Source organism: Protomyctophum parallelum, assembly GCF_964188405.1.
Source record: "Protomyctophum parallelum genome assembly, chromosome: 7".
NCBI classification, from domain to species: Eukaryota; Metazoa; Chordata; class Actinopteri; order Myctophiformes; family Myctophidae; genus Protomyctophum; species Protomyctophum parallelum.
This window is the reverse complement of record NC_139705.1, coordinates 25,461,856-25,485,137: the sequence shown is the minus strand read 5'-3', so window position 1 is coordinate 25,485,137 and position 23,282 is coordinate 25,461,856. Positions and strand designations below refer to the sequence as shown.

The 23,282-nt window shown below is 43.0% G+C and overlaps 1 protein-coding gene across 1 annotated transcript; it reads left to right on the top strand.

Moving 5' to 3' along the window:
- Positions 1–237: 237 nt before the first annotated feature.
- Positions 238–21,284, top strand: LOC310861739 (transketolase-like). Its single transcript, XM_083769341.1, has 14 exons — positions 238–355; positions 2,396–2,513; positions 3,384–3,497; positions 5,212–5,309; positions 9,400–9,591; positions 9,776–9,894; positions 12,339–12,535; positions 12,954–13,118; positions 15,418–15,574; positions 16,766–16,896; positions 17,064–17,147; positions 17,830–17,923; positions 18,350–18,472; positions 21,031–21,284. Exons 1-14 carry the CDS (start codon positions 249–251, stop codon positions 21,216–21,218), a joined length of 1,887 nt encoding a protein of 628 aa, XP_083625467.1. The 5' UTR covers positions 238–248; the 3' UTR covers positions 21,219–21,284.
- The last annotated feature ends 1,998 nt before the right edge of the window (positions 21,285–23,282 follow it).

The following is a 23,282-nucleotide window of genomic DNA, read 5'->3' as shown; positions in this document are numbered from 1 at the left end:
CACACACACAGCGCCCACCTCCTTTGCGCCACCCCCCCCCCCCCCCCCCCCCCCCCACCCCCTCCCTCCCAGTTTCTATCTATCTATCTGTCACCCGGCACGGTCTTTTTAACCCCTGCGGTCGTCCGTCGTGCAGTCACTCACAACTCCTGTCTAGTAGAACGAACGGGGACTTTTAACTCTTGACTCTTGTTTTTATCCCAGTGTTTCTTGGCGAGGTAAGGTAAGGTGCATCGGCCAGATCATAGATGGAGGACTACCACAAACCGGACCAGCAGACGGTGCAGGCGCTCCGGAACATCGCCACCCGGCTTCGGATCAACTCCATCAAAGCGACAACCGCAGCAGGCAGCGGGTGAGAGGCGAACTGCTTTATCTAGTCTCATATAGGGCTATATCCCCCCCCCCTTCTTTTTCTTAAAATAGCCTACTATTCCAGATTATTTAGGATTATTTCAGGTAAACTGATGTTTGTAGCCTTTAAATTATTTTAAAACGTATATTAGGAATAGGATACATTTAAAACATAACATGTCGACAACATATATACAACATTTATTGTAGGATTCTGCATGAGTTCTGCTCTCTGCATATACAATTGTATCGAATATCGACTGTTTTAAATTAAAAGATTTACTTTGAATTGCATTGACTTTGCGGAGAGGGCAATGAAATCCGAAAGAGTTTAGTGGTGCACTGCAATGAGTGAGAGGTTTTTTTGCACAACTATCAGTGGAAATGTATCATGTAGCCTATAATAATCATTATGCAATTATTAGGCCTACATAGCCAATGGCCATACGTTGTCGGCCTATATGGGCTTTTGAGATTATCTAGTCTAGTCCACTAATACACGCAGCCGACGCAGGTGGTGCACTCTGTATACTCATGCAGCCCTCTGGATCTTAATTCCTAATGCTCTTTCCCTGCATGGGTAAGGCCGGGTTATATAAAATAGAAGCAATGCGGCGCATGATCCGCGACCGCGCATTGTAGGTCTCTTAATTAACACAAGTGGGTCGACTCTATATGCGGTGATGTGACGACGTGGACGTTTGACATGCTGATGCTGGAATGGAAGCATCGTACGTCGACTCGCGGGACAGCACTTATGCCTGCATGCATGGTAGCACCACCAAGCACCTGTCTTTAGAGTAGCCTAGTGGTTCTCAAAGTTAAGTCCGGAGACCGCTAGCTATATGGGGTCATTGAGGGGGCAGTTTAATCCTATTTGAAACCTTGACGTGATGTGGTGCTTGTGAGCAGTGAGCTTGTATATGTCTGCTATAAAAAATAAATACAAATTTGAGGAAAAAAAGGGGTGAATATCACCATTATAGGGGTCCACGGCAAAATACATAGGTTATTCATGGGGTGCTTGACATGAAAATGTTTGCGAACCACACTGCCAGACTGCCATGAGGAGATAACTGTCCAAATGGGAAGTCAAATGTATAAATGAGTTTTTTTTTTCCATAACCAGGGATGGTTGAGTTCTAAGATCCAAACCAAGAAAGGTTTGGGATTTATGCTTCTCATCCATCACCATATATTATATTGTATAAACTACCAAAAACATTCATCACAATTATTTGACTATTAAGTACTTTGTGAACCCAGTACAATCGTGTTCATTTCATTTACTATTTTCTATTAGTAGTATAAGCTGTTTTATTTATCAATTTTATTAATTTAACATCATCTCATTGCTAAGCAATCAACTGTTAATTTTACTTACTATTATTTTCCTTCACTTATTATGCTTTTGTTTTTTGTTAATTTTTTATTTGTTTCAGGATAATGAGGGAAAAGGTTTGATGGTGGGTGGCCACAGTGCCGAGGTATTAGAAGCATGGAGTTTGGACCGAAAAATTAAATAAATAAATATATACAATAAAAAAACATCTACACAAATTAATAATACACTAATACAATTGTGTGAGTCTCAGTTCAATTAAACCACTAATACCATTGTGTAATAGTGCTTTTTTTTTTTACAGTGCTCACGTATGACCTGTTTTACTTGGTCTTGCCTGCAAAATATATAAATGATGTCCTCATAGTTAATGGCACTACGACAGAGAGAATGCATGCATGGGTCTGTGTGCACGAGTGTGTGCGTGCGTGCGTGTGTGCGTGCGTGTGAGAGAGAGATGATTTGCGTAATGAGCATGTGAGTGATAAAGACACCAAGCATAAAATAAAAGATATAGTGAGAGAATTAGCATTAGAATTAAAATTTAATTTAAGTTTCCTCCGGGAATGAACATGTATACTGAACACCGGAAACATATTTGTGCATCCGTTTGTTTGTGCATGCATGCTGGAAATTGCTTGTTGCATCATGTGTACTGTTGCATGTAAAATGTGTAAAATGTGCATCTTTGTATTTCAGCCATCCTACATCATGCTGCAGTGTGGCGGAGATCATGTCGGTGTGTTTCTTCCACACCATGAAGTACCGCCCAGAAGACCCACGCAATGCCAACAATGACCGCTTCATTATCTCCAAGGTAACACACACACATTTACACATACAATGTCAAACCCTGAGTTTTAATTTAACTAGTGAGATTGTGCAAATTGTCCTCAAATGTGAACTATATGTCAGGAACACACACACACAACAACCATACACACGCGTGCTGATGTATCAGAAGTTCTCTTCTCTGTGTACCGTCTTGTATGTGCACAAGGCTGCAAGCTATGTCAGTGGAACAATTTCTGTCTGAGTTTGGCATTATTTCTGTGTGTCGTGTTACTAGTTACTACTACATGTAGGTCATCCACCAATCTCTATCAGGAAGGCTTATGAGAGGAATCCCTGAGTGCTTTAGTAATCGGATGGAGTGACATGGGGGCTTGGGCCTGACTTTGGGTTTGGCACCAGTTCTGTTCTTATGTCACGTGGAGCTCATAAAAAAATAAAAAAAGGATTCTCCCTGAACTCAACTGAACCCACCTTCATTCACTCTATCTCTGAGTAACTCCGTTCATGACTCTCAAATTCACTTTGATTAATACTGTCTGTCTGCTTGATATGTTGTGTGTGCCTGTTTATAGAATATAATTTACACATACACATGTCAGACATGAGTTACATGATTTGTTAATTTCTCTGATTTCAAACATGTGAGGAGAAGTATAGTCAATCTCATTGCAATAATAATGAGGCCACCAAGAAGTCAAGGTTTGATAACAGAGCTGCAGTTATAAGATTGTTTATTATCCAATTTACCAATGCAAAGAATACACTTAAATGTTTTCCGGACCATGAATATGCGTTGGGTGGATTTGTACAGTGTCGTATAGAGACTATCACTGTCTGTATGTCTGTCACTCTGTATCACTTGAAGCCCAACCTTTGACTGTTGCTTCCTCAGGGCCATGCGGCTCCGGTGCTGTATGCTGTGTGGGCAGAGACAGGCTACCTGAAGGAGAGTGAACTACTTAACCTCCGCAAGGTGGACTCCATCCTGGAGGGACACCCTGTGCCGGTGAGGACACGGAAGTAACACACAACTCAGATTTGCAATAGAGCAATTCTTATGAAAGCAAGAATCCCGATAATGTTCCAGTGATGGTGTAGTGGTGGTGGTTAATCCCTCGGTGGTCTGGGATCAAATTCCGAATGCCGTACAACCTAACCATGTGCCCACTCTCCTATTAAAGTAATAGTGTGATGTGCAGAACAAATAAAGAAATACGTTAAACTAGGAACAGCACTCCACAGAGCACATATCTCCGCCACGTTGTGTTGCCTAGCCAGGGATGCAGTATGTATATAAGTCGTGGGTTTCAGCCCTCAGGACATGAGGAAACTGCAGAGCAAATAGCCCCTTTCTACTCATTTTGGATGCCAATTACAAGGAAACAGTATGGAATATGAAAACCCTGTTTGATGCTCATTGTCACAAGACTTCCGAGATCATTTGTTCCTAATTGGGTGAAGAAAATCATGTTTATGCAACAAACAGTGACATTTGTAGCATCTGTGGACCCTCTATGGGTCTCTGTGAAATCGCATTTGTGTGATTCAAATTTGAGGTTCATTGGGCAATGCATTCATCATTTTAGGCATTTTGGCATAGAAAATGGAAAATATAATAATGATATTGTATAGCGATGTAGATAGACACCAAAAAGTGTGTTTTGAAGAAAAAGCTAAATTGCAGAAAATCTAGTGAGACCAAATGACCAATTTGAAAAAGGGTTATAATATGGAATGTCTTCCTTGGCCTACTGACTGCATCCATGAAAAGTGGATCCGAGGTGCTAAAACATAATCTCCACCTGCTGGCCTAGTGGAGATAACAAAATATTAATCATAGAAGATTCTTTTTTACATAGTTTGAAATGGACTGGAGGGGAGCTTCTGTAGTAATACATTGTATATAAGCATGCATTTGGTTCATTTTGCAGGTATTTGACAGAAGGTAAAGTTGCCTTGTAAATGGTATTTAACTATAGATGGCTATTCTGAAACACTGCAGCACAAAACCTGTCAGCACTTATCAGGATGTTGCTTCATCAATGCCATATACTGTTTGCTATATACGGCACAGAGTATATTATGCTTTATCTTTGATGGCAAAGGGGAGAACACAGTTTGTCTATTCTACTGTACTATGAACACAGTCAACGTACTATATATTACTGTACACACACACACACACACACACACACACACACACACACACACACACACACACACACACACACACACACACACACACACACACACACACACACACACACACTACACCACACCGAACATGCTGTGCAGACAATGCACAACAGACAGTGTGTCTGTGACCAGAACATGTCATTCATGTCTGCAGGAGAGAAGAAAGGAGCAGAGAGGGCTGACTGCCTCTGTGTCTGGTCTCACAAACTCATCTTTGTCACTATCGCCCTGGCTGGAAAACACACCAAACCATTTATTAGATCCACTTCATATTTAATGCTTTTGCTGTTTGCAAACATGTATCTCATACTCTGTGAATCAAATGGTATGGTACGGTATATATATATATATGTGTGTGTGTGTGTGTGTGTGTGTGTGTGTGTGTGTGTGTGTGTGTGTGTGTGTGGGTGTGTGTGTGTGTGTGTGTGTGTGTGTGTGTGTGTGTGTGTGTGTGTGTGTGTGTGTGTGTGTGTGTGTGTGTGTGTGTGTGTGTGTGTGTGTGTGTGTGTGTGTGTGTGTAACAGAAGCAGCAGTTTGTGGATGTGGCCACAGGTTCCCTGGGCCAGGGACTAGGAGCTGCCTGTGGGATGGCATACACTGGGAAATACTTTGACAAGGCCAGGTAAAACACACACGCACGCATGGACATTAACAAAGTCACATGCACAACACTTACAGTCTTCTCATACAGAATTTGAATGCACAATCGCCGCTAATGACTGAAATTATAGTACACTGACATTGACATATAGAAACTCACAGACGTATTGCTGACAGCAAGTAACTTTAGAACACAAACTAGGTATGTGCAAGGACCAGCATCAATCATGAAGGTACACATGCACGCTCTCACACGCACGTGCACACACACAGCATCTTGCTGACCCTGTGCTGCAATGCCAGCAATGCCCCATCTGTGCTGACGGGGTGACATTTCATCTTTAGACCTTCAGAACTAACCTGCCTTGACAACACTGGCCTGGGCTCAGTGGGCTGACATACAGGTAGGTATACCAATCCACAAATAAGAGTATGAGACCTGACCTAGCATCACTTTTGCCATTCATGGATGAGATGGCAATTGGCAATGTTTTTTTGCAGACATACCAGTATTTCCAGTTAAGAGATGTAGAGGTAAACAAAAATAAAAAGGTGCAGGCCTAGTATATATATAGACTGCTGGGGGTCAAATAAGTATATAGGGTTTAAGTTGTGAATACTGTTAGTACTAATGTGGATGTTTGTGTACTGAACAACATTGGCGTGCATAAGAGAGATTAAACAGCACCCCAAAATACTGAGAAGAGGCGTCCCGATAACCAAGTTGTGAGGGTGTGTAGTGTGTACTACATGGCGAGTGGTAACTAACAGCGAGTCCCCCGGTTGATTTCCTGGCCAGCTGGACCATTTGCTGTATATGTTACTCCCCTGCTATCCTGAAAGAGCCCTATGCTTTTCTGAGCATAGAGGGGCGGAATCAACTAGTGCTGGAAACCGACGCCGACTTCCTATTGGTTCACCAATGAGCCAGCCTCCCCTCCCAATGATCCCCTCCTCCTTCCCTCCCCAATAGAACGCAGTGGAGAACGCTGACATCACCAAATTTGTAGCAACGCAGCACCCCTCTGCACTGTTATTGGTTTAGCGAAATACAATGTTCACTCCCACTCCTATGCCACTTTTCCTACCTCGCTCTCCCAGGTTTTCTTTTCTCCAAAACTCCTGCGGTTTCCGAGGCTTCTCCCCCTGCTATCTCTCGTGTCTCTCTCAACTGTACCTGTCAAATAATGGCTCACAAAAAGCCCCCCATAAAATGTTTTAAAAGAAATACCGGTACTGAGGAGGCATGCCATAGGAACGTGAATGTACAATAGGATATTTCCTAAGTCTTTAGTTGAGGCCAGTAAACTGGTACACTCTGCCAATAACTAGTACCAAGTGTAGTGTTTTCTACACTACACTGGGTAGTGTAATTATATTACTATTACATTTGTTCTGTCACTCAATTAATAAATTATTTGATAATAATCTCAGGGAGATAAAATAAACCGAGCTACATGTCCAATCAATCAATCAATCTACTTGTGACATAAACGTTTAATAATAGATAGATGCATTACTCAATCTTGATCATTCAGCACAATCAATGATCAATATATTCTTTTAGATTCAAATTCATGTTTTTGTATGAGAAATGCACATCCGAGTGTAAAACCGATCCTAGCATGTACTGTAAGCACGAGTCACATCATATTTCCTAGATTCCCTTTTGTTGTGGCTTGTTCTAATGGTCCATGTGGGACAATAGAGAGACATGGCACACACATCAGGCTGGTTACCCTCATCACCCCTCACAGGCTTCTACTGTTGGCCATTGAGGAATGTTCATGCTAGGCTAGATGTTTGTTGTTGAAGATTGGTGTCTCCATCCAGAGTTATGACAAGTGAACCAGCTTTTCCAGGGTCATTCCATAGCTTTTCTAGATGCTTTATATTCTAAAATCTACAACAATGGATAAATAAGTGCTGGTAAATCTATTACATGCTCATTCATTGTAATTTCTCCACTCACTCAGTAAGTGACAGACATTGACAGAACAGAGAGGGGTTTATCTTGTTCTATTCTGTCTGCAGACAGCGTGAAACAATCAGTATAGTGCATACATATTGTGTTGGCTGCTCATGCTTTCTCTTACTCTACTGAGTACTCTGTCTCTCTTGCTATGTGGCTTGTCCCTATTCGCTCTCTCTGCATTTTGTGTGCACCCGATTTCTTCTGCTCTAATAATCATACATGTGAGCAATTCCGCCATAATCTCTCTTGCTCACTTCATGTCGCATTTGTGTGTGTGTGTGTGTGTGTGTGTGTGTGTGTGTGTGTGTGTGTGTGTGTGTGTGTGTGTGTGTGCGAGCGCGCGCGCGCGTGCGTGCGTGCATGCATGCGTGTGTGTGTGTGTGTGCGAGCGCGCCCGTGTGTGTGTGTGCGTGTGTGCTGTACGCTTGCGTACACACAAATGCATGTGTGATTGCAAGCAAGGGACTGTGTCTATGTCTGACCGGGTGTGTGTTTGTGTTTCTTTCCCATACGCAAGGCTAATTAACAACACCATTAACATTGACACAGAAATCCTCATTACTGCTTTCATCAAAAGTAACTGCAGTACAGCTTGTAAACCTGCTATATTCACTAGTTTGCGTCCCAGGGGCAAATTTATCTAATTTCTATTGGAATTTTCTTGTCATACGTTGTCTGCCTACTCCTACGCACCTGTACTTTTAAAAGTAGGTCGTCCAAAAGACATTTTTCCAGACTTTATCTGAACCCAGACAGACAATGTGAAATAACCTTAATAAAACATTAATTTAAATCAAACATGAATGTATGAATGAACACACCAAGCCAAGACTACTGTATACTGTCGGATAGGCCAGAGCATTTATCATTACACAATTACAGAAAAGTCTTCATTACACAATTACAGAAAAGTCCTCATCTTCACGCTTGTATGGGCCCAGCTCAATTTACTAAAAGGATTTAATTTAACCAACACGCCACCTTTGAATTGTAACTACCACTTTATTAAATCAACAGTGTTGTATTCATGTGTATTCATGCTTTACACAAAGCCCACCGGATAGCATAATGGAATTATAGCAGCAGCCTCCCCAGGGCAGGGATAGCATGTTCATAGAGTTCTTAACTTAGTGCTTTTGGCTCTATGGGTGTGTATGTGGGGGAAATAAATCATAGCTTTATGTATGCATGTGTGTGTTTGAGGCGCATCAGCTGGCTATAAAGTTGGGATTGTTTACAAGAAGAGGTGTCACCTTGTCTGTTTTTCTCACCTTCCACTACTAGGCGAAGGGAAACAGAAGGAGAACACAGGCGCACGCATGCGCGCACGCACACACACAAACGCGCGCACACCGCACACACACAGTATTGTCTTGTCCTTGTAGTGCATCACTTTTTCTCTCCCTCCCTCCCTTGATCTCTCCCTCTCTTGTCTGCAGCCTCAGGAATTCCTTTCTTTGTCTTCCTCTTCTGTGTTTGTTACCGCACCCCATCTCTCTCTCTCTCTCTCTCTCTCTCTCTCTCTCTCTCTCTCTCTCTCTCTCTCTCTCTCTCTCTCTCTCTCTCTCTCTCTCTCTCTCTCTCTCTCTCTCTCTCTCTCTCTGTGGTGAAGGGTGGAATGCGAGCCATAATGCTCGGTGTCTCTGCAGATCTTCCAGCTTTAATGAGAATGTGTCTATTTGACTGGAAAGCTGTCAGGTGTCATTATGCCACGGAAGCGAGTAGTGTGTGTGTGTGTGTGTGTGTGTGTGTGTGTGTGTGTGTGTGTGACTGTGTGTATGGCTGTTAGAGGGTAATGGTTTGAGACAAGATAAAGAATTTTATGGAAAATTACCCTGCTCCTCTGCAAGAGACAATAGCACATGGTTTCACCTTGCCCTGTGTCCAGCAGCGGTGTGTGTTGCACTCCTGTGGTAGTGTCTGTCTGTCTGTCTTGAACTTGACATCATCATCATGCTAAAAAGCTCTGTGCACTTCACACAAGTGTGACCTACATTTTATTTAATCAGGTTGTAGGTTAATTGAGAAACAGTTTTCATTGACAGACATTTACAAATACAAATAACGACCTAATAAAACAATTGCATTGATGCTCAAGTCTCTAAATGAAATAATAAATCTCTCTCTCCCCATGCAGCTACCGTGTGTTCTGCCTGCTGGGCGATGGGGAGATGTCTGAGGGATCTGTGTGGGAGGCCATGGCGTTTGCTTCTTACTACCAACTGGACAACCTCGTGGCCATCCTGGACATCAACCGCCTGGGCCAGAGTGACCCAGCGCCCCTCCAGCATCACGTGGAGAAGTACCAGAAACGTTGCGAGGCTTTCGGGTGAGTGCACATACTGTGTGTGTGTGTGTGCGTGCGTGTGGTTGTCATGCGTGTGCACTGTCTATACAAAGATGTGTGCATTTGTGTGTCTGGGGTTTTGTGTGGGATTAAGTGAGAACGACAGTGAATACACACTGTTTATGTGTATGAACTCTTTTTAAAGTTGACTCTGTGATTGTTTCAGCTGGCAGTCTATCATTGTGGATGGCCACAGTGTTGAGGAGCTCTGCAAAGTTCTCAGCCAGCCACGCCACCAGCCCCTTGCCGTCATCGCCAAGACCATCAAGGGCAAAGGCATCCCAGGTACAAACAAAACCCCAACACGCTCTTTGATAATGCTGCCTCATTCATCATCACAATACTCCCCCGGTACTTAAACCACTTGACTACTGGCACGTGTGTTTTGTATATAGGCAACACCTCTCACCCCTCGACGTCCAATGAACCTACACAGTAAAATCCTGTTCATTTATCTATTTGTAACACAGGATGCCTCTAGTCTAGTCCATGATGCCTTGCTTCACACAGGTGCTCAATGAAAGGTTTGCTTAGTCCAATTACAAACACGTCCCATTGCTTGTGTGGTTAAATATTTCTATGGTGCCACTGCTAAAACAATGACATAACACATCGCTGCAGCATTATTTCATTGCACCCTTTTGTGACACTTCAAGGGATAGTCGCCGATTATCAACCCCCCCCCCCCCCGCTGAATACTATAAAACCACATACCAAAAAAAACAATGAAACGGGACGAATGCCAATACCTTGCTTAACGCACCATGTCCCACAGGTTGGCACTCTAACAAAGGCTATTCCAACAAGACACAAGGTCAAGACCTACGCTCTTAGGACAACACACTGAGACACACGGTCCGAGAGGCACCCTAACCTGTTGTAATCCAGGCAGCGGTTCAGTGGTTTAGCTACAGCTGCCCAGTAATCCCTCAGAATGTGTAAGACACACTCTGACCCGCAGCTCATTGTGTGGTGTTGTGATAACAGTGTACACACACACACACACACACACACACACACACACACACACACACACACACACGCACACACGCACACGCCCATGCACACCCACGTGTGAGAGAGAGACATAACAGAGAAGGAGAGAGAAAGAGACATTACTCCAGCTCTCTATTTAAAAGTCGATGAGTACACACAGTTAAACGAATGAATCAGAATCTGACATAAATCAGTAAGTAAGGTTGCTGCACGTACAAGGCATTTGACCTGGTTGGTTGCTCTCTAGGGTCACACAAATATAAAGTACGTACAATTCAGTCAGACAGACACTTTCATCAGGATTAACCACTAATTGCAATGATAATGCATTCAGTGTGTGGGTGTGATACTACCGATTATCTGCGCAAGCATGACACAGAATCTGAGGTCACTAATGCCCCAGAGGCAGAGCCTGAAAATAAAATGGAACCCTTTTTAAGGGCATACATTGAGCCTCATACGAAATGTCTGACAACCGTGCTTGCCTGAACTATCGCGATGCTCGATATGAATATAGTATATAAATTCTAGAAAGTACATTGTGCATTGTCTAACATTCATCGTAGGCTATAGATTGTTAGTAATTACAAAGAGTAGTGAAAGAAGTGTTGGTTTTAATTAGGGATGTATTTGGTTGCCCTACTCGTAGAATATTTGTGCTGCCCCCACCTCCCGCCGAGAGCGCTGCATTTCGTCATTCAGATCGTCTATCTTTGCCGTTTGTGAGGACGCTCACATGGCTGCTCCTTATTATGCGGTCGGCTTGGCACTTTCTGGCACATTTTGTTGCCCCTCCTTGGCGTGTTGCCCTACGCGCAATACGCACTGCACGTATACGTAGAGACGGCAGTACGGCACTGGCTTAAGGGCTTTAATGTAAGAAAGGGTGAGAGAAAGAGATAGAAGAGTATGTGTATATAACATTGCCTCAGATGTTGTGGCCTTTGACCTTGAGTTTAGCATTGTAATCCACTGAGGTAGAAGACTTCGGCATGAGTGGCAGGTGTTTAAGGTTTGCAAGGTGCACTATATATATATAGGCAGTGGTGGGAAAAGTACTCCCATTTTTTACTTATGTATACAAATCCTTTGAAAATAGCAGATCTATAAGCTCACTATGTGTCACATCGCGACACATTGTGAGCTTGTAGATCGGCTAGATTTGTAATAATCAAAATCTACAAAGTAAATTGTAACTAAAGCTTTCAAATAAATGTAGTGGAGTACAAGTACAATATTTGCCTCTGAGATGTAGTGAAGTAGAGGTAAAAGTAGCCTACTGGAAATTGGAAATATTCAAGTAAAGTACAAATAGCCTACTTCAAAATTGTACTTTTAAGTAAGTACAATACTTAAGATAATGTACTTAGTTATACTTTCCACCACTCAGTGATTCCCAAAGTGGGGTCCGGGGGTCCTTGAGGGAGCTCCAGGGGGTCCCCACAGCTAAATGATAGTTTGGAACCAATTCTGGACCCTTATGGGTCTGTAACTAATGAGTGTACAAATAGTTCCATTTGTACACTCATAAAAATGCCATTAAATAGGGATCCGTAGCTTAATGCATGTCAAACTGGCGGTCCTTGAAATTAAAATGGTTGAGAGTCACTGCTAGAGCTGTAAAAATCTTCTCTAATGGGGGTCCTTGGCGTATATATTTTGTAATGGGGGCTAATTAGTGTCAATTTGTGCAGTCAAGTATGTGTGATAACTGTGCTTGTTTTCTTCTCCAGGGGCTGAGGATAAGATGGGTTGGCATGGGAAGCCCCTCCCTAAAGATATGGCCGACAGTGTGGTAAAGGAGCTACAGGGACACCTCGTAAGCAGCAGCAAGCGCCTCTACCCTGCTCCGCCCAGCGAAGACGCTCCACCCGTCAGCCTCCGCAACGTCCGCATGCCAAGTGCACCCACCTACAAACCCGGGGAAAAGGTGCTCAGAGTGTACACACTCTCTCAGAGTTAAATGAACCCATTTAGACTAAAACAAAACAGTTTTCTGAAAAACCTATGGCTCTATGTCAGTGGTGCTCAACCTTTTTCATGTCAAGGACCCCCAGATTTATCTGTATTTGGTTGTGGACCCCCATCTGAAAATATGTAGTTCCAGTGACCCCCCCAAGAAGGTTTGAGTTAAAAACATTCGCTCTGAAAGAATAATTTGATTTGCGCCTCATTTTCACGACCTTTCGAAAATAGCAGATCTATGAGCTTGTAGATCTGCTATTTTTCACTAGTTATTGAGTCACTGAATGTGCAATGATGGGGGAAAAGTTACAAAGATTGCTCCTGTATTTTCTCGAGCAAGAAAGAAATGACAACGTCTCTGTCCATCATGTAATGTTCTGTAGATCGCCACACGGAAGGCCTATGGAGCTGCTCTGGCCAAGCTGGGACGCTACAACGACCACGTCATAGCTCTGGATGGAGACACCAAGAACTCCACCTTCTCCGAGCTCTTCAAGAACGAACACCCTAACCGCTATGTGGAATGCTACATCGCAGAGCAAAACATGGTGAGATCTGGCCTAAGCATGTCATACAGTAACATTGCTTAATGGCCTATAGTAGAAGAAGCCTGTTGGTGTGATAGGTGTGTGTGTGTGTGTGTGTGTGTGCGTACCTGGGTTATGCATTTAATATAAGTAGCCTGGTTAAGCCTACCTGGAACTAAGAAGCCTGTTGGTTAAGCCTACCTGGAAGAAGCCTGTTGGTGTGATAGGCGTGTGTGCGTACCTGGGTTATGCATTTAATATAAGTAGCCTGGTTAAGCCTACCTTGTCTTAAATGGCTGAGTAACATTACAACACGGACCGGGTCCAAAATTTCAACTGGTTTATCAATGTGATTTTGATATTTACTTTCATTTTCACTAACGTCGAACTCTGAGCACAGTGTGAATCCACACACAAATCCACGAGAGCGCACGCACGCACACACAATTATAATGTATATTTGTTTATAATCGACTTTGAACAAATAATCAAATATTTGATTATTCTGTATCAGTAGTATCATAATTATGGAGCATGGTCTAGCAAAGAGAGAGCTGATTTATAATTTCACCTGATTGTATTCTGCTCTTATATTTGCTGGAGTTTTTGGCACATTTTGTATAAACTCACTTCCTGAGCTGTGACTTTATCCTCATGCTCTTTTAATTAACCTTTCTTTGTTTCACTGATTCACCTTATAATGTCACCCTAATCAAATTCTTCTCCTCTGCTGCCCAAGATTCCATTGAGAAATGTCACCCACATTATATTTTACCATCATCAACATTTCTATCCCAGTTAACGAGCCTTTGTTTTGTGCCCGTGACTCGATGGCTGCCAAACAACAATAGGACCCCCGAAAATAGGTCACTGGCTATCTGCATTAATTAAATACTGTAGCTTGGTCGTAGTGATGTCACATTAAATATTAAGTGATTCCGGTATTGAGCTTACACAACATCATGCCATATGGCAGAAACAGTATGGTTTATTATGCCATATGCAACACTAAAGGGATAGCACCTTGCGGACTTGTTTCCATTTAGGCCCTATGCAATCAATTCATGACCAAAATTCAATATCATCATAGGTAAAAACACTGTATACAATGAGGGGAAAAGGGGGGTCAGGGTATTCCACGCTTTGGTGGCGGTGCTGTAGAAGGAGAATTTACCCATATTTATTTTGAAAATGGGTGGTGCCAGATTCTCACTCCCTCTAGTATTGTGGCTGTGGGTGTTGCTCACCATTTTGCAGTAGTTAGTCACGTATGCAGGCACTGAGGGCATCGAGAGTGAGGTTGCATTTACAATTTTGAGGGTCAAGCCCATTTTCAATTGCTTAACCCTGTCTTCTACCCGGAGCCAGTTTAGACTAGCAAAATGGGTTGGTAGTAGGTAGGTCATGGTCGAGAAGTAGTCGAATTAGTTTGTTTTGGGAAGTCTGAAGCTTAGTCTTAAGTAACATTGGGATGCTGGAGAACCAGGAGGTGGAAGCAAAGGAGCACCCGTAACCATTTGATTACATAACTCTCTGAGTTATGGGAAAGGCAATATTTTCTGTTCCCCGGGGAGGCGAAATTACTTTTACTGCATCACCCAGCAGATGGCTGCTCAGATAGCTCAGATGAGCACACAAATGTCACTTCAATATGTAGACTTGGCGACCCAAGGGCAAACCGGCGACCTTCTGATTCCCAGCTGGCATCTCTCTACCATGGGCGTAGTTATCTTTGCGCTTTTTACAATGCCCTAACACCCCTAAAAATGAGTTATTTAGGTAGTAGGCCTACAGCAGCACAGCACACACACACACACACACACACACACACACACACACACACACACACACACACACACACACAAGCCTGCTCCATATAACTTTCAGCACTACGGGAGTTCCATGTTTTTTAACTGACTTGCTGTCATTCTGGAAGTGTCGGCACGCAAAACAAAAGACTGCATCCTTTGAAACTGAATATTCCATCCATGCATGCTTCTTGTAATAAAAGGTGGAAAACAAACGTTTGGTTTTTCCAATGACTTTGTGGGGAATTCCTGTAAAATAGGCTGCTTTGGACAACCATGTTTTCCCCCAAGATCATGATCCACCCGATGGTCCCGGGGGGCCGGGTTTGTTGTAAACTGCCAAGTTGACTACACATGTAGTCCAATTCTACCATAAACTCCACCCATGCTCTCTACCCACTCAGCTACGGAAGCCCTTCAATTAACACAAATATTGTGTATTGATTGTCTCCTGTCTACACTCTTCCTTCCCCTTCTCACACACCTCTCTCCTTGCTCCCTCCCCTCCCTAGGTTAGCGTGGCGGTCGGCTGTGCCGCGCGGGACCGTAACGTGGTGTTTGCCAGCACCTTCGCCACCTTCTTCACCCGGGCGTACGACCAACTTCGCATGGCTGCCATCTCCGAGAGCAACATCAACCTCTGTGGCTCCCATTGCGGCGTCTCCATCGGTCAGTGTCTCCCCACCAATCACAGCCTGGACACACTGACCTTTGACCCTCTCTAGATTATAGAATAGAGGCATTATTTGTACACACATATGGGTTGCATACAAAGGAAAACCTTTTTCAACCTAAATCCCAATGTTATGATGCGAGGAGATCATTAAAGATGGAGTGCCGTGATTCTTTTCCACCCTAAAACATGATCATCAGGTTTTTTATTTTTTAAGTGTACAGTATTTGTTAAAATGTAATTTTTATGTGGACATGCCCACCAGTTCATAATGTATGCCTGGTTTGCCTGGTGGTGATGGGTGGTGATCCACCTGAACTGAAGCCGCACCCACAGCTGTTGTATGATAAAGGGCAAGGGGTTAGTTAGAGGAGAGGATGATCTTGTGATGTCACTATATCACTGTTTCTTTCATTGGTACGTTTGACTGTCAAGGTTTCAGGAAGAAGCCCTAAATACCAAATACCAATACCAAAGAAGTACTAGTGTCACCTCATAAACACATGAAAAACATGGAAAATCACGGCACTCCCTCCATCTTTAAATGCTTCATTTCACATTACTGGGGCAGGCACACATGTCGTACGCTCTAATGACATGAAATGACGCATTTGAACATCATCATCGTTTTGCGGAGAAATAAACAGAAAACACAAGAATATGTTTGGCCACATTCCTCACATCAGAACAATGGGATCCAGGTATACTCAATCAATTGCGTATTCCGCAGGGTTTTACTTTGTATAATGTGGTTTGGATCTCTCGTCTTCACTGCACTGTATTCTGTGGTTCTTTGATGTTCCTCAACCCTGAACTCGTTTCTTCACTTCTTCTGTTGGTCCATTCCTGCCCCGTATCAGTTCTCCTCCCCTCCCTCCTATCTGCCTCTCATTGTTTCCGTGTCACGGAAGTGGTGGTTAGGAGGCGGCCTGATACTCTCTAACCTCCTCCTCCTCCTCCTCCTCCTCCTCTTCCTCTTCCTCTCCACCCCCTCAGGTACATTGCATGCCCACAGTGCCCGAATGCATGCATGTCCACTAATGCCTCCAACAATGTCAAATATCCCTACACCTAACACGTGTGCGCGTGTGTGTGTGTGTGTGTGCACGCGTGTGTGTGTGTGTGTGTGTGTGTGTGTGTGTGTGTGTGCATGTGTGTGTGTGCGTGTGTGTGCACGTGCGTGTCAGGCGAGGACGGGCCCTCTCAGATGGGTCTGGAGGACTTGGCCATGTTCAGAGCCATCCCCACGGCAACAGTGTTCTACCCTAGCGACGGCGTCTCGACCGAGAAGGCAGTGGAACTGGCCGCCAACACAAAGGTATACCCACAATGCTCTTTATAGTACTATAAAGAAGGTGTCTAAATGAAAATGGGATTGATAGTAAGGGATTTACGTATTGAAAAAACAAAAACAACCAAATACATATATAAAATTGAATAATGATTATAATAAATACCATATGATTCATCACTTGTGTCCCCTAGGGTCTCTGTTTCATCCGAACCAGTCGTCCAGAAAACAACGTCCTCTATAATGGCAACGAGGACTTCCATGTTGGACAGGCTAAGGTTTGAAGTTCATACACATGTCACAGAAATGAGTAGCGGCCTACTATCCCACTATACTTAGTGTTCATACTTAATGTACAAATGGAATTATAGGTAAATGGATAAATTAACATCAAGTATTTTACTGCGTACTTGGTTGTAGTCTCACCTACCGTAGGCAGACATAGCAGAGATATCCGCCATTGTCACCATTACGTCTGGTGACATTTAAATTCATTTTAGTGGAAAACTGTGTGGAAAAGGTTTGGATCCGACCACCAAGTCTTTGCATTACAGAACCAATGCAAAGACTTGGTGGTCCTACCTAGGGCGATACTAGCCTGGCTAAAGCCAGACCGAATCAGCCGTTGCCCTGGCAAGAAATTGCCAGGGCGATACCAGGATTGTTTTCTCAAAGCAGAGCTTTGACCCTTTGTTAGCGGAGGTTTTCTCCACTGTTCTATCTAGATTCTTCTAGCCCATACATTGAATTCAGATGTCACCACATGTATTGGTAGGCAGAGAGCTCCGATTCATCTGGCTTTGAGACTACTAGTGTGCTAACACATTTCAGGCCGAAATTAAAATACGGTAGCCTGCTAGAAGTTTTCCCAGATGCTTTTGCTTTTTTATTTCACATTAACTATTCATCGAGTGAAATCTAGTCTACATTATGCAATTAAAATGCTTTTCTACCCTTCAGGTTGTGTACAAGACTACTGATGACCATGTGACTGTGATTGGAGCAGGAGTGACTCTCCATGAGGCTCTTGCTGCAGCTGAACAGTTAAAGAAAGGTACAGTACAAAGCAGAGGGATTAAAGATTATAAACTGCAGTTACCTTTTTGCTATACATTTATACAAATAGATGGGAACTAGTACCAGTTAAGCAGAGCTTCATGGAAACTCTCGAGCTAAGGTGCGACGTCATGGGCTCTTATAAACTGATGTTGACAGAGCTTTCCGTCAGCAACATGGTATTAGATGTCCTGCAATGCAAAAGTACCTCTTTTGGCATTGAAGAAAAGCATCGTATCCTAACCCTTTGCTTACCATTTGCAAAATGAAAATGTCTGTCTTTCAAGAGATACTTTTCATACGCCCAATGGGCTCTTTTCTGCACAAAGCAACTTAGATACTACTTAGTTGTGATACTTAGTTTTGATTATGTGTGTTATATTACCATACTAACTAAACTAAACTTTCTTGCTTCCACTCCCAGAGAGAATCAACATCCGTGTGATTGACCCTTTCACCATCAAGCCCATAGACTCCAAGACCATCATTGAGAACGCCAAGGCAACCAGGGGACGCATCATCACAGTGGAGGACCACTACTATGAAGGTGGGTACACAAAAACAAGATATAAACAGCGCTGGGCCCAATAATGGTGTGACATTCTGTGTCACATGTTCCTATTCTGTGTCACATGTTCCTATTCTGTGTCACATGTTCCCATTCTGTGTCGGATATCTCTCTCCTCACCTTCCTTTCTCTATTTCCACTGTATTGTGGAATAAAGAACATCAATGATGATGAAGGGGTCAACATTCAATTAAACTAACAATATAGCTGCAGCCAGCTATACAAATGTCAAAGCATGCATATGAACAAAGTTAGTTTTTCTCAGTTGAGAAACATGAGCTTTTTGGAGATACATTTTGCATCATACTGATGTCATACCAACATAGAACTTTAGGCTAAATCATAGGGCTTAATAGCATCTCTAATATAAACACGATACTTACTAAATGATCAATAAAGTCAATCAAAATCAATTTGCGGTGAGTCCAGTGCAATCACAATAGCACATGAAACAAGCATAGAATGCACTAGTCAGTGTTACAGTTGCTTACATATTCATTTATCAATTTTAACTCAGAAACTACTGTATATTGTACATTCTGACTAGAAATTTAAGAGATAGATAAGATAGAATAGACAAATAAAAGAAATGCCTGCCTGGGGGATCAGCCTGTGTGGGGGCCTACTGACACCTAGTTACGCTGCTGGTCACAGGAACCTCACTTTGAACCATTAACCTAGAATTGACCAGCCTTTGATGCAAACGCACTGAATGCATGTTTGCACACATGCATGTAGATTATGCGTGCGCACACGCACCCACACACGCACGCACACACACACTCTTATACTGCACATTTTCAGTACATGAATGGATTATGACAGGCCAGTATGTGAGGGTCATGTTTGGGGGAACCAGGGTTAGAGAGGGTTGGAGGTTGAATCGCAGGGGGTACAAATGCGTAGAGAGGGATAGGTCTGACAGTGGTAGCGTGTATTGTATGTACAGTATATGTGTGTGTGTGTGGGGGGGGGGGGCAGCAGACAGGACAAAGGGTACAGCTGTCAAAGAACATTACATTGTAGCGATGTGTGTGTGCATCTGTTTTATACTGTACCAATGAGGGGGTCTTAACAATATAGGGGGCACACAGGGTGGAGGCTCAAGGCTATTCAGGGGGATGTCACACCAATTATTAGTCCCAGACCACAGATGGGTTCATGGCTAGTGCAACGCCACACCTCCCCACCCCCACTCTATGCCTTGCCTCCAACACCTCCATACCGAGCCTGTTCCTCACTCCCAACATCACACAAAGATGGATATAACTGTCAGAGGTTAGCAGAGGAGTGGATGGCGTGTAAGGAAATGAGAGGGAGAGATAGATGACAGAAGGGAGAAGATAGTTGATGGTCAGAGTAGGGAAGGAGGATGTGGGGGGGGGGGGGGGGGGGAGGACGCAGAGAAGGAATGATGGAGGGTGGGTGGAGGAAAAAGGAGAGAAATTAGGAGGATGATGTGAGAGATTTGGAAAGTATCAAGAAAGATTTGTGAGATAAAAGCAGGAAAGAGTTCACAGAAGAAATTGAGCGTATAGGAGCTTGAGAGTGGAATGATTATACCTGTAGCTGGATGTGGAGAAGACAGCGAGAGGGAACGAAGGAGAAGGATGAAGGCGAGAGAGAAAAGAGTGCTTGGAGAGGAGCAATGATGGAAAGAGTGATAGAGAGGAGTGAGAAAGCATTGGGAGGGCGTTGTCGTTCTTGTCAATGAACATCACATCACAGCTGAACTCTACTGACCATGGAGGTGTGAGTGATCTGATATGACAGCTGGTTGGAAGACAAGGAGGAAAGGAGCGAAGGAAGCAGGGGAGAGAAGGATAGAAGCAAAGGTGAAATAAGTAAGCAAGTGAGGACATACGAATGGTAGGAAGGAAGTGCACCTTATGGCTGAAAATATTTAAGTGTAGGCCTATAATACATGTGTTAATTTAAATGTTAGAGCACAAAATAGAGCTAGATTTGTCAGTGTTTTAAAATATTGCTTTAAAACCTCATTGTGAGGAATTAATATTAATTGAAAAAAAATCCACTGCATTGCTTTTTTTTTCCTCATTCAAAACCTTTTTCATTCATTACATTTCCAGGGTTTCTTCAAATATTTACAGTTTTAACCCATTTAGACCAGGTCAGTTCTACAAAATGTCTTTTAAATCATGACAGTTTCTATGTCAGTCGTTCTCAAACATTTTCATGTCAAGGACCCCCAAAAATATATGCAATTGGCCGCCGACCCCCATCTGAAAATATGTTGTTCCCCGAAGGAGAGATTTGAGTTATATAAAAAGAATATATATTGCGGCACATTTTCAAGATTTTCCAAAAATAGCAGATCTACAAGCTCATAGCGTGTGCCGCACTATGAGCTTGTAGATCTGCTATTTTTCAATAGCTAATGTTTAAAGTAATGCCAACAGGGGTTCCCGTCCTGAATGGGTATAAAACCATTATGTGATCGATCACCAAACCCAACATCTATCTAGTCTTTCTTCCCAGCCATGAGTTCCCTGTTCTCCTTTGATCTCTCCATGCAGGTGGTCTGGGAGAGGCAGTGTGCTCGGCCGTGGTGAACGAGACGGGCTTCACCGTCCAACGCCTGGCCGTGTCGCAGGTGCCCCGCAGCGGAAAGCCCAGCGAGCTGCTCCGGATCTTTGGCATCGACCGTGACGCCATCGCCCAGGCGGTGCGCAAGATGCTCAGCAACTCCTCCAACGCCAAGTAATAAGACCGGTGGTTCCACACATCGGCGGGGCCATGAACACGACAAACGGACGCTTCGGTAACTTTGTGTCACCTCACCATGGAGACGACAACAACAAACAACAACAACAAAAGAAAACACATGGAGAGGGAAAAGCAGCCGTGGGATCACCCCCACACATGCTCTCTCCCTCCCTCCATCCCTCCACTACAAACAGTTAGTAGGTATATGGATATAGTGTTCATTTGAGGAAAGAAAGCGAGGGAAAATTATATTTCTGTTTTAAGTGTCATTGTTGTGGTTTTGATATCTACCGCATTCTCCCTCTTGAGTTAACCCAATCCTCCCCCCCCAACCCTAACCATGCTCCTTTGTGTGTTCAGTGAACCCACCCTAACACACCGACCCTGTCTACCCCTGCATAGCTCCCAGAGAAAGTTCCAGTACTGATGTAGTCGGTAAAGTCAGTAAACGTGTTTTGGAGTAAAAGTGAAGTTATTATTATTTTTCTTCCTCTGTGGAATCCTGTCACATTCTTTAAGGCGGCTATATGTCATGTCTCGTTACAAACCCAACCCACATCTACTTTGTAAAATCCCTCGACCTCACCACAGCGAGCAGTGTGGAAGAACTTTTTGACTGAGCACTGACTGTTTTTAATCATTTTGATCCTGACATAGCAGGGACTGTTTCACAACAATAAAAGGAAAAGGTTTCTTCACAATGTTCATGTCTCGAGTGTGTCTTCTTCCCCTGTTTTTAGCTTAAATACAAAGGTAGCTTTATCATCATTTGTATTTGTATAGTTCTATTTAATACAAGGTGTCATTTTTCTTGGATTTTTAGAGAGATCAGGTTAAACAATTTCATCATCATTTCTGTATTGCCATTGGATCCAAATATTATTATTATTATATTATCTTGTGGACTTGTGGATCATTCATGTAGGCCTATCTGAAACCGATTTTGCATCCTGATCCATTAGGTCACTCTTTAGGTACATTACATTTTATATTCTTCTGACATTTCATTTTTCATTGATTGATTGAATACTTTATCAGTCAGAAATGTAGACAGCACGTGGTACAGTAAGATATTAACACAATAACGTCCTGGGGACTTGTTTCCATTGTGGTCCTATGTATACAATTCATCAGCATAGCATACAACATTAACACAATAATACATGACCTCAAAAAATTGTAATACAAAACACTTTTAACATTTATTTATCCTTTTGGTCTCCCGTCACTGAAACCAGTGTTACGCATGCTTTAAGTTTAATGGATGGTGTTATATATCTCTGCTGTCCGGAGGAAACCTCATAACTCCAAAAAATTTCAGGAAATGAAATTATACATTTTAAAGGAATACTTTTACGATGCAATACTGCCCCATCAAAATTGGTGTTGTGACATTAGAAATGGAAATGGACGTTTTTTACAAGTTTCCATTGGTTCAATATTTTCGAAACGACACACAGACGTAAAAGGGTGTTCAATAGCACTGATGTATGGAATAAAATCAAAAACCTCAAAAATTGAGTTATGACTCGAGGTTTCCTCCCAACAGCAACACATCTTCATTATAAGAAAGTGGAAGGCACTGAAGAAGGCCTCCTGCTGCAGCCTGAGTCTACTGCTAGGTGACAGAGGGTGACTGTCAGCTAAGTCTACGGCAGCACACGTCGACCACGTGTTATGCATATTTCATGTCCGCGTTAATAATTGAAGGGAACTGCAGCATGGATGGACCATATTGCGATCTGTGTGCGTGCAATGCCGTGCATGTGTATGTGAGAGAGACAGAGCAAGACACAGAATACGGGATAAATGTACTGTATAGTATATTCAAACGTTGTTGGTTCTCCCAAATTGAATAATGGGTTTGTAGCAAGTCAATAAAACTATGCATATAAGAAGATAAAAGACATATCTCACAACATGTATGCATCCTATCCGATATTCACAGTGAGTACAAATGTCTGAGAACTGTTAAGACAAAACGACTGTGATCTTTGAACGATCACATACTGTAAGCAGGAAGAGATAACGGTAGACTTCATAGTCTTATGTCTTGGACACA